General features: G+C 37.8%; 5 protein-coding genes across 5 annotated transcripts; 2 read left to right on the top strand and 3 right to left on the bottom strand.

Moving 5' to 3' along the window:
• Positions 1–76: 76 nt before the first annotated feature.
• Positions 77–1,685, top strand: CBG26082 (the record flags this gene model as incomplete). Its single annotated transcript, XM_045243285.1, has 3 exons — positions 77–629; positions 1,150–1,508; positions 1,560–1,685. 3 exons carry the CDS (start codon positions 77–79, stop codon positions 1,683–1,685), a joined length of 1,038 nt encoding a protein of 345 aa, XP_045099632.1.
• Positions 1,686–1,752: 67 nt separating this feature from the next.
• On the bottom strand, positions 1,753–2,414 carry CBG15223 (the record flags this gene model as incomplete). Its single annotated transcript, XM_002642898.1, has 2 exons — positions 1,753–1,941; positions 2,244–2,414. 2 exons carry the CDS (start codon positions 2,412–2,414, stop codon positions 1,753–1,755), a joined length of 360 nt encoding a protein of 119 aa, XP_002642944.1.
• Positions 2,415–2,824: 410 nt separating this feature from the next.
• On the bottom strand, positions 2,825–3,649 carry CBG15224 (the record flags this gene model as incomplete). The annotated part of the gene is made up of 2 exons (XM_002642899.1): positions 2,825–3,007; positions 3,371–3,649. The coding sequence occupies 2 exons, from the start codon at positions 3,647–3,649 to the stop codon at positions 2,825–2,827; spliced, it is 462 nt and encodes a 153-aa protein (XP_002642945.1).
• Positions 3,650–4,766: 1,117 nt separating this feature from the next.
• CBG15225 lies at positions 4,767–7,597 on the bottom strand (the record flags this gene model as incomplete). The annotated part of the gene is made up of 6 exons (XM_002642900.1): positions 4,767–4,991; positions 5,044–5,153; positions 5,266–5,389; positions 7,030–7,270; positions 7,328–7,409; positions 7,510–7,597. 6 exons carry the CDS (start codon positions 7,595–7,597, stop codon positions 4,767–4,769), a joined length of 870 nt encoding a protein of 289 aa, XP_002642946.1.
• Positions 5,983–6,885, top strand: Cbr-col-88 (the record flags this gene model as incomplete). Its single annotated transcript, XM_002642901.1, has 1 exon — positions 5,983–6,885. The coding sequence occupies one exon, from the start codon at positions 5,983–5,985 to the stop codon at positions 6,883–6,885; it is 903 nt and encodes a 300-aa protein (XP_002642947.1).
• Positions 7,598–15,143: the final 7,546 nt, after the last annotated feature.

The raw sequence follows: 15,143 nt of genomic DNA, 5'->3' as shown, positions 1-15,143 counted from the left end.
TACTGTTTTGAAGGAGGCGAACCTAGTTTTTGGAAAATCGAGAGAATTCATGTAGTTTAAAAAATATGGCACTTCGATGGAAGATGAAGTCATCTCAAAGAGCCCGATTTTCGAGAGAAAATTTAAAGAGTACTTTGGAGATTTTGATAAGACAAAGCAAAGGATTGAAGATCTTTTGGATAGTATCCATGATTGGTTGAGTCAGGTAGCTGCTTCTCAAGATAATAGTTTCTTGGATTTTTCTTCCACTTTTTCAAAATGTCCGAAACTTGAAGAATTGGATTTGATGACTGATAGAAGACTGATGGCTATTGAAAAGATTGGAACAATTGTGGCCACACCGAATTTACAAACAGATGCAGCTGCTTTTAAGAAATCACTTCTGGACCTTTCGAAATTGGACCTTCAATTCTCTAGGTTTCAAAAGTCTCTAGAAATGATGCCACTCACTATTCAACGACTTGCTAAGAATCTAGCCAAGAATGTTCAAGACCCTACAACTTTATCTCCGCCTATGAAAGCAGTGACTGCTCAACAGATGTTACGTCTCTCGACAGGATCGTCAAACAATTCGACGAGCACAGTTATTGCGGTTGTTGGTGGTTTTGAAATGTATGTTAGCTATTTGGGTTTGAAGTTTGAATGTATAAATACTTTTCAGGAGCATTGGAGTATTCGGGGCTGTTTTTCGGCATTGTTTTACTATTCTATGGTGTCCTTAAGCCAGTAACCGGAAAGCCATGTATACTTGTGAACTGAGCCTTGCCGGTCCTTCGCAGACACTGCCATAGTTTCTTTTAGAACTCGAAATTCTTGAACCAATTAAAATAGATGTAATAGAGCTCGACGAATACTACAAAGTGATATTATTTGTAAACTTGTATCTAGTCTATGAACGAAGTTACAATTCATAAAGTGGCCGAAACGGGTTGTGCCTGATTTTTTGGTTTGTTTTGTCTGTAACTTTGTTCATAGATAATATACAAGTTTCCAAATGATACCATTTTTTAGCACTTATCGAGTTCTAGCATATCTTATTTAGTTGGTCTAAAACGTATTACCGCGAAGACCCGACAAAGCCCAGGTTTACAGTTATGCACTCAAGCGATTTTTGAACATAAAAACAGTTTGAAATATTTTACTTTTTAGGGAAAACTTTGGCAACAACGGAAAGTACAGCAGCTACTGTTTCTACTAGTGTAACTCAGAATTCAACCGAAGCCGCAAGACCATCAGGATCAACCACGCCAATAGTGCCAACACCAGCTGTGCCTGTGGCACCACCACCGTCCGCTGCTCCAGCACCTGCCACACGGCCCAATATAACCCCTAGTGTCCGCGCAGCAGGTTCGTTCCAAGCCGAAAGCATCCTGAAGAAACACAAACTTTCTAGTTTTGGCTTCCATTGCTCCAGCACCCGGAACACATCCGAACTTTCCAGCTCATCGCGGAGGTTCTCCGAGCAACACGATGCTTCTTACAAATTCGCCCATGGTCTATTAGGATGGGTTAGCTTATTACATCATCCACTTGAGAAAGTTATAAGAACACATTTTCAGGGATTTCAACCTCCCGCTGCTGAAACAGATACTAATCCAAATCCAGATGCGACAGTATCTGAAAGAGATAGAGACATACCAATCACTGATCCGAAATTTGGGAATAAAAAAAGTAGAACTGCCTGATAGCTTTTTCAATAAATTTGATTTTATCTGTATCAATTAGTTCATTAAACAAATAGATATTCAACAGTTATCCTCCACAACCTCGTCGTTTATAAGCAATCAGAGAACCACAGTTTGGACAATAGTGTCGTACATCTTTGGTTCCAGACCAGCATAGACAGAATAGAAGAGGAAGGAGTAGGAAGACAATAGCGAACACCATTATCATACTCCAACAAGGTCCAGCAACACAAACGGTTCTAGTTGTTACATTAGTCTGAAAATTGTGTAGATCAATTCAAATTTTCCAAAAAATGACTTTCAGAATTAGCATAGCCCACTCAAACTGTCGAATTTGAGCTTAATTATCTCGGTTCTTATGAGAGATATCCAAAATCTGTCAACTGTTAGAATATTTTTGATATTATGATAAATAATTTAGCAGTTGATGGATTTTTGGTATCTCTTACAGGTACCGAGATAATTGAGCTCAAAGTTACCGATTTAATTGGGCTTCTATTGAAACGCGGTAACTAAGGCTTTCAAATCATAATTTTTCAATTTTTCCAATCTTCTCACCTGACACATCGGACAATACTCAACGTATGGTTTATCATAATCGACCAATTTGAATTGTGACTGCACTATTATAGGGACGAGAACCACCTGTGATTGTGTTACGTGTGTTCCTTGGGTCCCAACTGGATTCCCACCAACTGCTGCTGAATACGGTGGTGGAGCTGAGTCCATGATTCTTAGCCTCTGAAAAGAAGGTTGGGAAATTTGAATTAAGGAAAAATATGTCTAGAAGTAAGTTTTGACAAATTGAAGCTTTCAAAATCTAGGTTAGACAAGCTGAGTCGGAGAAAAAAAATGATGCAAGTTTTTGAAATACAGGCTAGTAAGTATCATTCTGAAATAAATCGAAAAAATGAAAATTCTTCTGCTGACTGATAAGAGCAACTAAGAAAGCAAACAAATGTGATGTCTCTGTGGAAATTTCCAACAAATCTGTTCCTCGATTTTAAATGTTCTATTGGTTTTCGTCTAGAATAAAACTTGTTTCCCAACGAAAAAAGTTTATTGACAACCAAATGTATATATGCACCCAAGTAAGTATGTTCAACCAGAACCAAAATGTAAAACGTAAAAAACAATAATTAGCAGCCCCTCTTCTTGACGGCCAAACAAGTTGCACAGTTTGGACAGTAATGTTTGACATCCTTGGATCCAGCACAGCACAAACAGAATAGAATTGGCCAGCAAAACACGAAAACACCGATGAAGAGAATGATCCACCAGCACGTTCCGATGCTATGCACGGTTCGGGTTGTTACGGAAGTCTGGAATAATTTGGAGTTTGCAATTCAATAATGTTTCAGCATTTTTTTTAACTACCTGTCAAGTTTGAGCTCAATTATCTCAATTCCTATGCAAGATATAAAAAATGCATCATCTGACAACATACTTTTCATGATTTGATAAACAATTTATCAGTTGATATCTTTTTTATCTCTTTGACATGAAACGAGAAAAATTGGCTCAAAGTTAGAAGGTAGGGGCCCTTCTACTAAAGGTTTTACGTATCTCAGCACAGCCTAGATTTTTGCATCGGCGACATTTTTCATACTTTTCATTTCACTATTAGCTAGTCTCAATTCTTTTACAAAAATTAATTCGTCGGAATCGGCATAAAACATTTTTACCTGACATCTTGGGCAATACTCCAAATATGGATGATCTTGATCCACATGTTTGCACTGAGTCGACACGATTACTGTAGTTGTAGCTGTAGTTGGTCGTGGTTGGGCCATATTAATAACTTGTGGTTGTTGAGGAGCCACATAGACTGGCTGCATATAAACTTGCTGCATTTCCACGGCCACTGGAGCGGCACCCACACCCACCGTGTATGGTGGTGGGGCAGTGTCCAATGCGGCGGGGGTGGTGACCGGGTAGACTGGTGCTGTTTCTGGCTGTCCCATGGATCTGATGGATCTGAGAATATTGAATTTGAGGGTCAGAGAGCTTCAAAATGAATACGAACACATCTTGGAAAGTCCTATAAGAAACATATGAGAAGACGAGGCAAATTTTGGAAAATTAATTTTTTTTGCTAGTTTATCAAAAAATGAATAGAATTTTCAGAAAATTGGAAGATGCACAAAATGAGAGGAAAAAACGAGAAAAACGGAGATGAAAAAATGGGTGACACGCGGCTGATAAGCGGAAGAAGAGGTGAAATACAAGAGCAAATATTAAACTATTATGGTGGGTTCTCCTTTTTTCAAGCACTGTCTCTCGTCGACCCTCCTCTTATCAGAAAGCTTATATAACAATGATAAGCGTCATTTTAAATGATTCATCGAATGAAAACGAGGGAGTTGAGAGAGAGAGAGAGAGTTTTTGAAATTATCAGAAACTAGAAGAACAGAGAGTCATCAGTTTTTGTTTATTGGCTCGCCTTCTGGTTGCTATAAAATTAAGTTTGGGGTGAACTACTCAAAAGACTCGAAAAATGCAAAATTTATTATACTTGATGCTGAAATTCAAAAAATCACAATTTCGAAATCAAAGTTTTATAAATGTGGTTTTTCGTCAGTATCCTTGTTGAAATAATCATCAGTTTCAGGGTCACACATTTCATTTAGATCTTTGAATGAAAAATTCCAAATCAGTATCAGAAAGGTGTCTAGTGTTCCAAGGTCTCTCCGGAGGGACCATCAATTATAGGGGCGGAACTAGAGGGGAGTAATAGGACCTTATGACAAGGGGTGCCATCATAAGAAAAGGGGACCCAAGCTTTTCCCATGGCCCCCTGGTAATAAAGATCCTCAATTTCAAAGTGTCACATGAAATTTGAATACTAGAATGAGAAATTCCAAATTTGTATTAGAAAGATGTCCGGAGGGCCCTTCATCTTGAGGGCCAAACTAGGTATCGTTAATCTTCGAATTCTAACAAAAACGAATTCTCAAAAAACCTTTGTTCACCATAAAAAATACACAGACAATATCATACACACTTTTTATAAAACACATCCAATGACAGAAATAGAACACGACAGGCACTAGCCAAGTGACCGAGTAGAGAACGGAGGTCCTAATGAGCAACCAGCGGAACCACAGTGAGCTCACGAGCCGGATCCGTCTCGAAAATCGCCTTGGCACATTGGGCTTCTTGAGTAGTGTCAGAAGTCAGGACGATGAGATGGTCGGTCTTCTCGACTCCATTGTGACGGAGCACATCGATCGACACATTTTGGCCAGGCTCGACGAATCCAAACACTGGATTGACACGGTAGAGCAAGTTGTCCGAGGTTTTGACCTAGAAAATGTTTCATTTTGGAAATAAATTGGGATATTTTTTGAGAGCCTACCTTGAACGCTTTACGCGATTTCGTGCTATTCGGGATCACAACGGTTTGGACACCTCCAGTCGGAGCGAACGGAAGCTTGTTAGGAGTGGCACGAAGGGTGGATGGTTTGACTAAAAATTGAAATTTTTAGGACTATTTTTAGACCTTAAGAATAGCTCAGTTCTCACAAAAACTACGGACAATTATGGGATTGAAATTTGATATTACTAAAATGATACAAACTATTAACAGTCAAAAACTCACTCTGGCCCTCGGGGAATTTGTAGTTCGAGCTGTTGGGCACCGCCTTCAACGCCTTCTCTCCAGAATGCGATCCAGATCCCGACGACTTTTGTTTTCTCGAACGCTTTCCACTCTTCGATGAGGCATCCGACGAGTTGGATGGGCAAATGGCGTTTCGTTGTTTCTGAAATAACACCGTTTTAAAATTAGTGAAGCTGCAAGTTAGAATCCTAATTCTTAAGTTCATACAATTTGAAATCAGGAAAAAATCCAAAGCAATATTACTTCAAACTTTCAGCTTCACCTAGGGATTTCGAATTTTTCAAAATTCCAGAAATCCAATCAATTCAAAAGTTCAACAAACACAAGACAAAACTTCCCAACTTCCTGGTTCCTCGTCTCCAATCTCACCTAATCAAAGTGATTGGTTTTGTGTGATAGTGTGATATGAGGTGTGTGTATCTCTGTATGTGATAGCAGAGACGGATGTGTATTACATCGAAATAAACATGAAATTACACAAGAAAGTATACAGATGTACTATACCAGTGCAGAAAAAAAACCTAGGATTGTAACATAAGGTGTCTAAATTGTAACAACTTGGTATATAAGGGAACATGAGAACCCTTAGAAGACATCAAGCTTTCTTCTTTGTCTTTTAGCAAACCAACTTTCCTTTTTATCCTCAACTTTTTCAAATTCTCCCAATTTTCCAGAATGTCCAACTTTGGCCTTATCACTGTCCAAATCTTCACTGCATCAGCCATTCTTGGCTCTCTGCTCTACTCGGCTCACCTCTACACTGAGATCAATGCTCTTCAATCTGATGTTCTTTCCGATATGAACTCCTTCAAGACCATTGCCAATGACGCCTGGAGATCCATGATCGCTGTGAACGCTCCACAAATCCAAGGAGCTCTTCCAGACTTTGGCAGTCTTTTCAGAGCAAAGAGATCTGGATCATCTTGCAACTGTGGACCACAACCAAGCAACTGCCCACCAGGACCACCAGGACCACCAGGAGCCCCAGGAGATGATGGAGAAGATGGAGCCAACGGACAAGCAGGACCAAATGGAGAGGATGAAGCTAGCCAAGGAAAATCTTCTCAGCCGACCGAATGCATCACTTGCCCAGCTGGCGCTCCAGGACCACAAGGACCAGACGGACCAGCCGGAGCTCCAGGATCTGATGGACAACCAGGACAACCAGGTGCACCAGGACAAAACGGAAAACCAGGTGCCCCAGGAGAACAAGGAGATGCCGGAGCTCCAGGAACCCCAGGAAACAACGGATCTGATGGACAGCCAGGACAGAATGGACAGCGCGGGAACGGAGCTGCTGGAGCACCAGGACCACAAGGACCAGCAGGAGCACCAGGACAAGACGGACAGCCAGGACAAGATGGAAATCCAGGAGCTCAAGGAGCACCAGGAAATGCCGGAGCACCAGGACAACCAGGAGCCGCTGGAGATGATGGAGTTGCCGGAGAGAATGGATCCGATGGAGAGCCAGGAACCGACGCCGAGTACTGCCAATGCCCACCAAGAACCGGAGCTATTGAGGTGGAGCCAGCCGTGCAGTCCGAGTATAAGAGAAGAAAGTACAGATTCTCTAACTAATTTGATTTCTAGAGCTTTAACCAAACTTTTTGTAAATAAAGCAATGTTCAATGATCTAGTCTTTGGCTGATAATGACCCTAGAAATGACTCAGGAAAAGCAAAAAAGCTGAAAATGATCATAGAAATGACCCTAGACCCTAGACAAGTGAAAAAAGTCTCACCTGATTCTTCAACTTGTTTGGATCACACTGCACAGCCTTGCACTTCTTCGACTTGGAAGATCGTCTTGACGACTTCGACGAGCGCTCCGATCTAGTTTTCTTCGTCTCCGACTGACGCTTTCCAGCTCCAGGAATCGCGGCGACTGCTGCCTCCACCGAGGATTCCTTCTGCGATTCCTTCTGCGAGCCCTTCTTAGGATCCTTCTTCGACTTGGAAGACTTTCTGTGTTTGTTCTTGCGGTGGCCAGATTTACCGGATTTTCCAGATTTCTTTCCAGACTTTCCAGATTTTCCAGATCTCGAAGAACGATGAGATTTGGTGCCAGCGGTTGAGGATGAAGCACGAGAGGATTTCGATTCAGCTCGTTTAGACTTGGAAGACTTTCCAGTTGGCTTCTTGCGGGACTGAAATTTTGAATTAATGATTTTTGTAGACAATAGTTTTTGAGAGAAAAAAAAAACTAACCGTCTGTCGGTCCTTAGAAGAGCACATGGTGAGCACACCAACCGTGGCGGTGGCCGAAGCAATCAGAGACATCAGCGGAATCATCGTGGCAATTTCGGCGGTTCTATTGCACAGTGACGAAAACACAGTACTCCACTTGATGAGGTGATGGACGATGTGGTTGAGAGAGAGAGAGAAAACTAATTCTACTCGATTATCGATTGATTTGATTTGGCGCCAAAGGGGGGGGGCGGTGGAGCCAGTTGGCATCGGGATCTCGGGGTTACACGGTCAAATGGTTCATTGGGGATGCCAAGAAAAAGGTCTTTAAAGAAGAAGACCTGTAATTGTTTTAAAAAGTTAAGGATTCCTTAATAAGGAATAGGTACATCGTCGAATCTTCTTTTCTGTTACTAAAACTTGAGGAATTCAAGAAATATGAAAATTTCGGGATGTTTTATGGATTAGAAACAATTATATGACCTGAGAGAAGCCCCTAATATTTAACTTTAGGACCGTTTTTCTCGGTTCCTGTAAAAGATATGAAAAAAAGTTAAACTGATAAATTGTTTATCAACTGATAAATTGTTTATCATAATATCACAAATATTTTATTAGTTTACATTTTTTTGATATCTTGCATAAGAATTGAGATAATTGAGCTCAAACGTGACAGTGCTATTACAAGATATATGTACGGTACATTTCGGTCCCTCTTTTAGAACAATTTCTGGACAAACCGACACACAGACCAATTCGAATTCAAAACTTCCCTTACAAAACTTCCCAAAAACCAATGGTCAGAAATAGAGAGACAGTAGTCATCTATAATTATCGGGTCGTTTTGGTTATTTCGAAGCGGAGGGGGTCATAAGAGGAAATCGGGGTGGGGACATCCTCCGGGGGAAGAATATAATTGGCCTTCTGTATGACACCTGTCTTCTCGTCTCACGGGAAGAAGGCTATATGACCAGCGGATCATGATGACTTGATGATGACTACCGGATGAGATTAGTTGTGGGTTTTATGACTCTTTCTCAGGTTTTCGAAATTTGAAAAATGGCTTTAAGGTTTTTTTTGACCTGCCAACTTTAAAAGTTTTTTTGGTAGATCAAATTTGGTCTAGCGGATTTTTCCTGTGGGAGATTTGCCTCCTGGGGAATTGGAATTACAAAGGAAAAAGAAAACAGAAACCGCTTCATTTTTAATTGATTTTAGGGTCCCCAACCTCAACAATATTAGGTGGAGCTATTCTCCGGCCCCGCCCATTGGACAAAAGTGACTGTCCATTAGAACATAAGAAATTCTATTTGGCTTTTGTTGAATTGGTTTTCTTAATCCTTCCCTCACTTTTCAAAAATTTCAAATCATTTTCATTGTTTTTTTTTAAATTTTACCCTCTATTTTTATCAAACTGCTCCGGGCAATATTTCAGAAATTCATAATTTTTTCTGCTGTATTTTAAGATCTCTAATGTTAAACGTTTTTACAATCCCCTTTTCGGAAGCTCATCATGAGCTCGTTAAGATCGTCTATCTTTTTTGAAATTTCAGCAGAAAAACTTTTCGAACTCAAATTTTCTTTTGATAGCGAGTATCAAATATAGTTTTCAAATCTGAACTTCTGATTTTTTAGACCCTATCTTCAAGCCATCAAAAAATTTAAAAAATAAGATTCTGACTTTGCCCTAATTTTCTCTGCGTCTCCTCCTCCCTCTATTCCCATTTTCCACAGAAACCGATTCGTTATGGAAATTAGCCATCCGTTTCCTCTTTTTCCGAGATTCTGAAGGACACATACACATTTTCTGTGATTCCTTTCTTTGTCTCCTGTCCCTTCTGAATTCTGCAAGATTACACTAAAATCTAACACCAGCTTGCAAGTAAGCCCTTTAGCTTAAATGAACCAATTAGTTGGTTCTGTTGAAGATTTGTAATCTGTTAATTCCATTCCAGACCGAATCAGATGGTCTGTCTTAGGTTCAAAGTTAAATTCCATCTCAAGATTGACAGAAGGTTTCGATAACCCAGGAAGTTTCCTTTTTTTTAATCAAACAATTCTACAGAAATCTGAATTGCCTAGAAATTGTTTCAGAAATCCTTCAAAATTAAGCATTTTCAAAAGTTCTAAAAGTCTAAGATATTCACAAATTGGAGCTCTCAAATTCCAAAACATCTAAAATACCGTAGAATCTGTAATAGAAAAGCCCTCCCACACTGTCAAGTTTGAGCTGATTTATCTCGGTTTCTGTAAAAGATATAAAAATTTGTCAACTGATAAAATATTCATGACTTTATGATAAATAATTTATTGGTAGACAACTTTTTTATATCTTTGACAGGAACCCAAATAACTTAACTCGAAGTTAAAAGTTAGTCGGCCCTTCTATTACAGGTTTTACGGTATTTTGAAAAATTGCCGCATATTCTTCTTATTCGTAGGGTCTAATTCACAAGTCGTTTGGCTTTTGAAAACCTAGGTCTGCCGAAAAATAGGTTTCTTTTAGTTTCAAATTCAAAACTACCGCGATTATATATTTTTCAATTTTTTTTCTTTTCTACCCCCCTGAAAACCACTTATCTCTTCACCGCCTATTTTGGGTCAAGTGGTAAGAGGTGTCCACTTTCCATTCTTCTCGATTTCCGAAATAGAGAGAAAGAGAACACTTCTCCCTGTCACACCTTTTTCTATCCATTTTATTACTTTTTTATCTTTTTTGTCTTTTTTTGTCTCAGAAAACAGAAGTTCATTTTTTTCCCGCAATCAGGTCAGATTTCTCTTTTTTTTTTGTCTGATTCATCTTCTTATCTTTTCCGTCTTTTAACATTTTCGTGTCGCTCTGATATTGAGATCGTGTACTTTTAAAGATTTCGATAATTTTGAAATCGTAATCTTAGTTTCCTAGCTAGTTTTAGAATTCCCAGCTAAATTTTCAAACTTGATTTTCTAGAAAAATACATTTTCTGAAATTTCAATTTTTCTCGAATATCGTTGTTTCATAAGGAATCTTTACTATAATTTCAAAATCCTCTAGCCTAAAGTTTTTTGGTTCATCTGAATTTTATCTTGGTTTTTAACATCTTCACCAGTTACAGGTTCTCAATTTTACAACCCAATTATTTTATTTTGTCCCTAACACTATGGCTAATTAACATCTGTTTCTGTGTGTCTAATTAACATAACCCAAGAAAGTATTGAAAAAACAGTTTCGCTTTTTTCTCCTGGAACTGGTTTTTGTGTATTCTAAAGGGGCAAAAGAGGTTATGTAAATTCTGAATTAGCGGTAATTAAGTAATTAGGTAATTAGAAAAATCAAGGACCGTTATTTTTAAAACAACTTGTTAACTTTGAAATCAATCTTTGACTATGAAAACATTTAAAAAAATAACTTGACACCAACAAATCACACATTTTCTCTAAATCTCTTATTCTTGACAAAAAAAAACCAGTTAAAAGATAACAAACCTTTGGAGTTTCAGATTTTTTATCTTCAATATCGAAAAAAAAGTTAACCGGAATTTTGAAATCCCTAGAAATCCTACATTTTAAAAATTCTCGACTCTAGGTAACTTTTTTGAATTTGTTCAATTTTTGAAATTGATCAAGTCTATTTAAAAATTGAAAAGTTTATTTTGTAAATTTATGGTTTTTTTGGCATCGTGCCAATTCTCAATTCACTTTCTCTAACCACTTGAAAATGAACTCTTGTAGATATTCTTAAAACAGCCAGTAGTACTAATCCAACTGGTTTTTCTTCAATTGTGTTAATTTTCGAATGTTTCAAAAAGTAAAATCTATATCGACGAAAATGTCCTTTTCATATCAAAAAAAGGACATTGGGGTTTTTTGATTAGTTTTCTTGTCGATAGTTTTGGAATATTAGGTTGGCGGGAAAGTCTTTGTCACTCTGTTTGTTTAATCACTGTTCTCGTATATGGAGGCTGTGTATGATATCGACTCTAGTGAATAACAAGGTGATAAGAACCTTCCATATAAACAAGTCCCCATTTCCTTCCCTGCTCCTCATCTGTAATTGAACGATATGTTTGTTCCCACTGCTATTCACATCAGACATGTTTTGATTTACCTCTTCCTATCTCACACCACGATGAAGGATTCGGAAACTTTCTTGAAGAATGTGTACAACACACATGCCCCTCACTACAATACTATTCGCAATTGGTTCCATCGTTTCGAAAAAGATGACTTCTCGCTCGATGAAAAGGATCGCTCTGGGAGACCCCGTGAGTTGGATTTGGACAAGCTGAAGCACGCATTGCAATCGGATCCATTTCAATCTAGCCGTGAACTAGCTGTCACATTCGGAGTTCACCATAGCACAGTCCTTGAAGGTTTGAAGTCTCTTGGAATGAGAAAACTTTTTGGTCGATTCATACGTCATCACCTGACTCAAGCCAACCTTGACCGCCGAGTCGACGATTCGATTACTCTTCTCACTCTCCACGCGGGCGATCGATGGCTGGACCGGCTAATAACCGGAGATGAGAAGTGGGTCTTCTACGATAATCACCACAGGAAATCCCAGTGGGTTGGAGAAGGAGAGAGCCCACAGGATGTCCCCAAACCCGACCTTCATCCGAAAAAAGTTATGCTCTCTGTGTGGTGGGGAGTGGACGGCCCCATCTACTGGGAACTTCTGCCCGAGGGCAAAACAATAACTGGAGACCTCTACACTACTCAACTACGAAACCTCAAGAAAGCAGTCGACCGTTCGGCCCTGAAAGACAAGAAAGTGTACTATCAACATGATAACGCTCGCCCACATGTTTCGAAACAAGTGAAGCAGGAGCTGATGGGATATGGATGGAATGTTCTCCCTCACCCCCCGTATTCTCCTGATCTTGCTCCTTCCGACTATTGGTTATTTGGCGATATGACACGTTCCTTCGAAGGAAGAAGCTTCAATTCCCGTGGAGCGGTCGAAGCGGCACTCAAACAATACTTTGCCTCACGCCCGGCTGGATTCTACCGCAATGGAATCCATAAATTGAGGGAACGTTGGAGACATGTTGTTGATAATGATGGACAATATAATTAATTATTCGGTTATTTTTTCTTTGAGAAATAAACTATTGAAAAAGTGACAAAGACTTTCCCGCCAACCTAATATTTACAATTTTTGATTTCAAATTGTTAAACTGAAATTTTCAGAATTTATTGAAAATTTCTAAAGAAAAGTGCGACCGTACTCCCTCTAAAAGAAGCCCACCCAACTTGTCAATTTTGAGCTCAATTATCTCAGTTTCTGAGAGAGATATAGAAAAATTGTCAACTGATAAATTATTTATCATAATATCACCAGCGTTTTATCAGTTGACATATTGTTGATATCTTTTATAGCAATCGAGATAATTGGGCTCAACGTTGACGGTTTGGGTAGGCTGATTCACCACTAGGTTGCCTTAAACGAATCTGACCACTTTAACTGACCGAAAAAATCTGAACGTTAAATGACTACACAAATGCTTTTTTTCTAGCCTCCAAGTACATAAAAAGTGTAGCTGAACTTTTCTAGAGAATCCTAGAAAATCCTTTTTTTTTCTTCGTTGTCTAGGCTAATTTTTTTTTGGCTTTTCTCAGTGCAAGCTTATTTTTTCAAGAATCATCAAAAAATTCTATGTTTTTTGTTCGCGTTTACATTTTCTCATCCCATTGGAATACTTCATATATGGTATGTTTACATATACATGTTCGTTTTCTTCTCCTTCTTTTTTCTAAACTTTTTCATCTTTTTTTTCTCCCCGTCAATCCTTTTCTTCTTGTTATAGTATTCTTCGAATTCTGCCATCGTGTCTCCCGCGGTGAACAAATCCCCATTTCGCCCGGATGAAATAATTCCAGTTTTAGTGTTACTATCATTTCTTATTTTGGTTTTTTTTCCAGAAAACTTATCAGGTCGAAGTTTCCTTTAAATTGACCTTAAAATTCCAGAATCTTGGAATCAAGGTCATTTTTTATTATCTTTTTTATTTTTTTCCCACTGACTTAATTGGTTTTTTTAATTGGGTGAGAACGGGGCAATTAACATTTCTTACACCTTCTGACTTAGTTTTCTGGCCACTTTTCTTGATAAAAAATTCACCTTTTTTCTGAAAGCCTGCATTTTTATATTCCATAATCAAATTTCCGCTTGTCACCAACGGAAAAAATAATCATAAATATTAGAATCCAATTTTCCGGTTTCTATGGAAACTTGTGATCTTATAAGTGTAATCAGCTGGTCATGGAATATAATTTTTCAGCTTTCTCACTTCATTTTTTCTGATTCTCATGGTCTAGGTGTGTGATGCTAAAAAATTGTTTGTTTCGTGGGAATTTTCAATGTTGCGGCGCAATTTAGAGAAAAATTGACATCAACGGACTTTAGGGGATCTTTAGAATTTTAGAATATTTGAAATTTTAGAATTGGAACTTTAGATTTCGGAATTTTCAAATTTTTGAATATTGGCATTTCTCACTAGCAATTAGAATCTAATAGTAAGGAACTTTGAATTGCTTTAGAATCTAAATTTTTTATAGTTTTATAATTTTAGAGTTAAAGAATTTTAGAATTTCAGCATTTCGGAAATTTAGAATTTCGAAACTTCCAAAACTCGAATCTTAAAATTTAAAAAAAAAACTAGAATTTTAGAATTTACGGATCTCAATGTCAATATTTGGCATTTTTAAACAAACCCCCAGAAATCAATAAACTCTATGAGTCCTTGAAAAAAAATCTCCTGACAGGGAAAAACGAAAAATACTGAATTTTTCATCAACTCTATTTCCCCCTTAATATTTTAGTCGTCTTCTAGAAAAAATTGAAAATTGTGTTAATTTTCCGAAATCTTTTAAAAAACATTATAACAGTTTTTTTGCGAAATTTTTTTTCCAATTTCTGGTCGTCTCACAAAAATTTTTTAACACAAAAAATGCTCAAATTTCTTGTCTTTTTTGTCTTCTATTCTATTTGCCTTTAAGGAAATTGACAAAAAAGAGAACCAAGGATTGCATGTTTAGGACAATTTTTGTCTCTTTTTTTCCTTTTTTTTGAGACTCCTAGAAAATTTTTGAGGTCTCTAGAAAATCATCGAAATTCTGAAAAATAAAAATTCATTAAAAAAAAATCTTTCAAGAAAGGTTTTCAATTGACATAGAATTTGTCTGAATTTTGAGCCTAAATCTTGAAAATAAAAAGAAATAGGAAAATTAATTTTCCAGGAAACTTGGAGATTCAAAAATGAAATTTCCCAACTATCCCTATTCCTCTCTAAAAACTTCAACTTTTCTCTACTCCGGAAATGAGTTGGTCTCCCAAAAAAAAAAAAAGAAAACGAATAAAATTCGAAATTCAATTTACTGAGTGAGTTGCTTTTTCGGAGCACACATACACAGAAAAAAACCAGGGCTCAAACAAGTTTTTCGTTTTTCTCTATTGTTGGTTTTTTTTCTAGATTAGGTTGAATTTTTTGGAACAAAATGGTACTGTAGGGACATGTAATCTTTAAAATCTTGTTAATTCTTATGTTTTTTTTTCTGGCAACAAGGTATTATATCAGAATGAATTTCAGAGCTTCCCTAAAAATCGCTGAAAAAAGTGAAAACTGGAAATAAAAAAAACTGAAATTCCACGCTTTGAAATTTGGAGATC

The sequence above is a fragment of the Caenorhabditis briggsae genome, assembly GCF_000004555.2.
Source record: "Caenorhabditis briggsae complete genome, chrIII, whole genome shotgun sequence".
NCBI lineage: Eukaryota > Metazoa > Nematoda > Chromadorea > Rhabditida > Rhabditidae > Caenorhabditis > Caenorhabditis briggsae.
The sequence above is the reverse complement of the archived record's forward strand: the minus strand, read 5'-3'. Positions and strand labels throughout refer to the sequence as shown.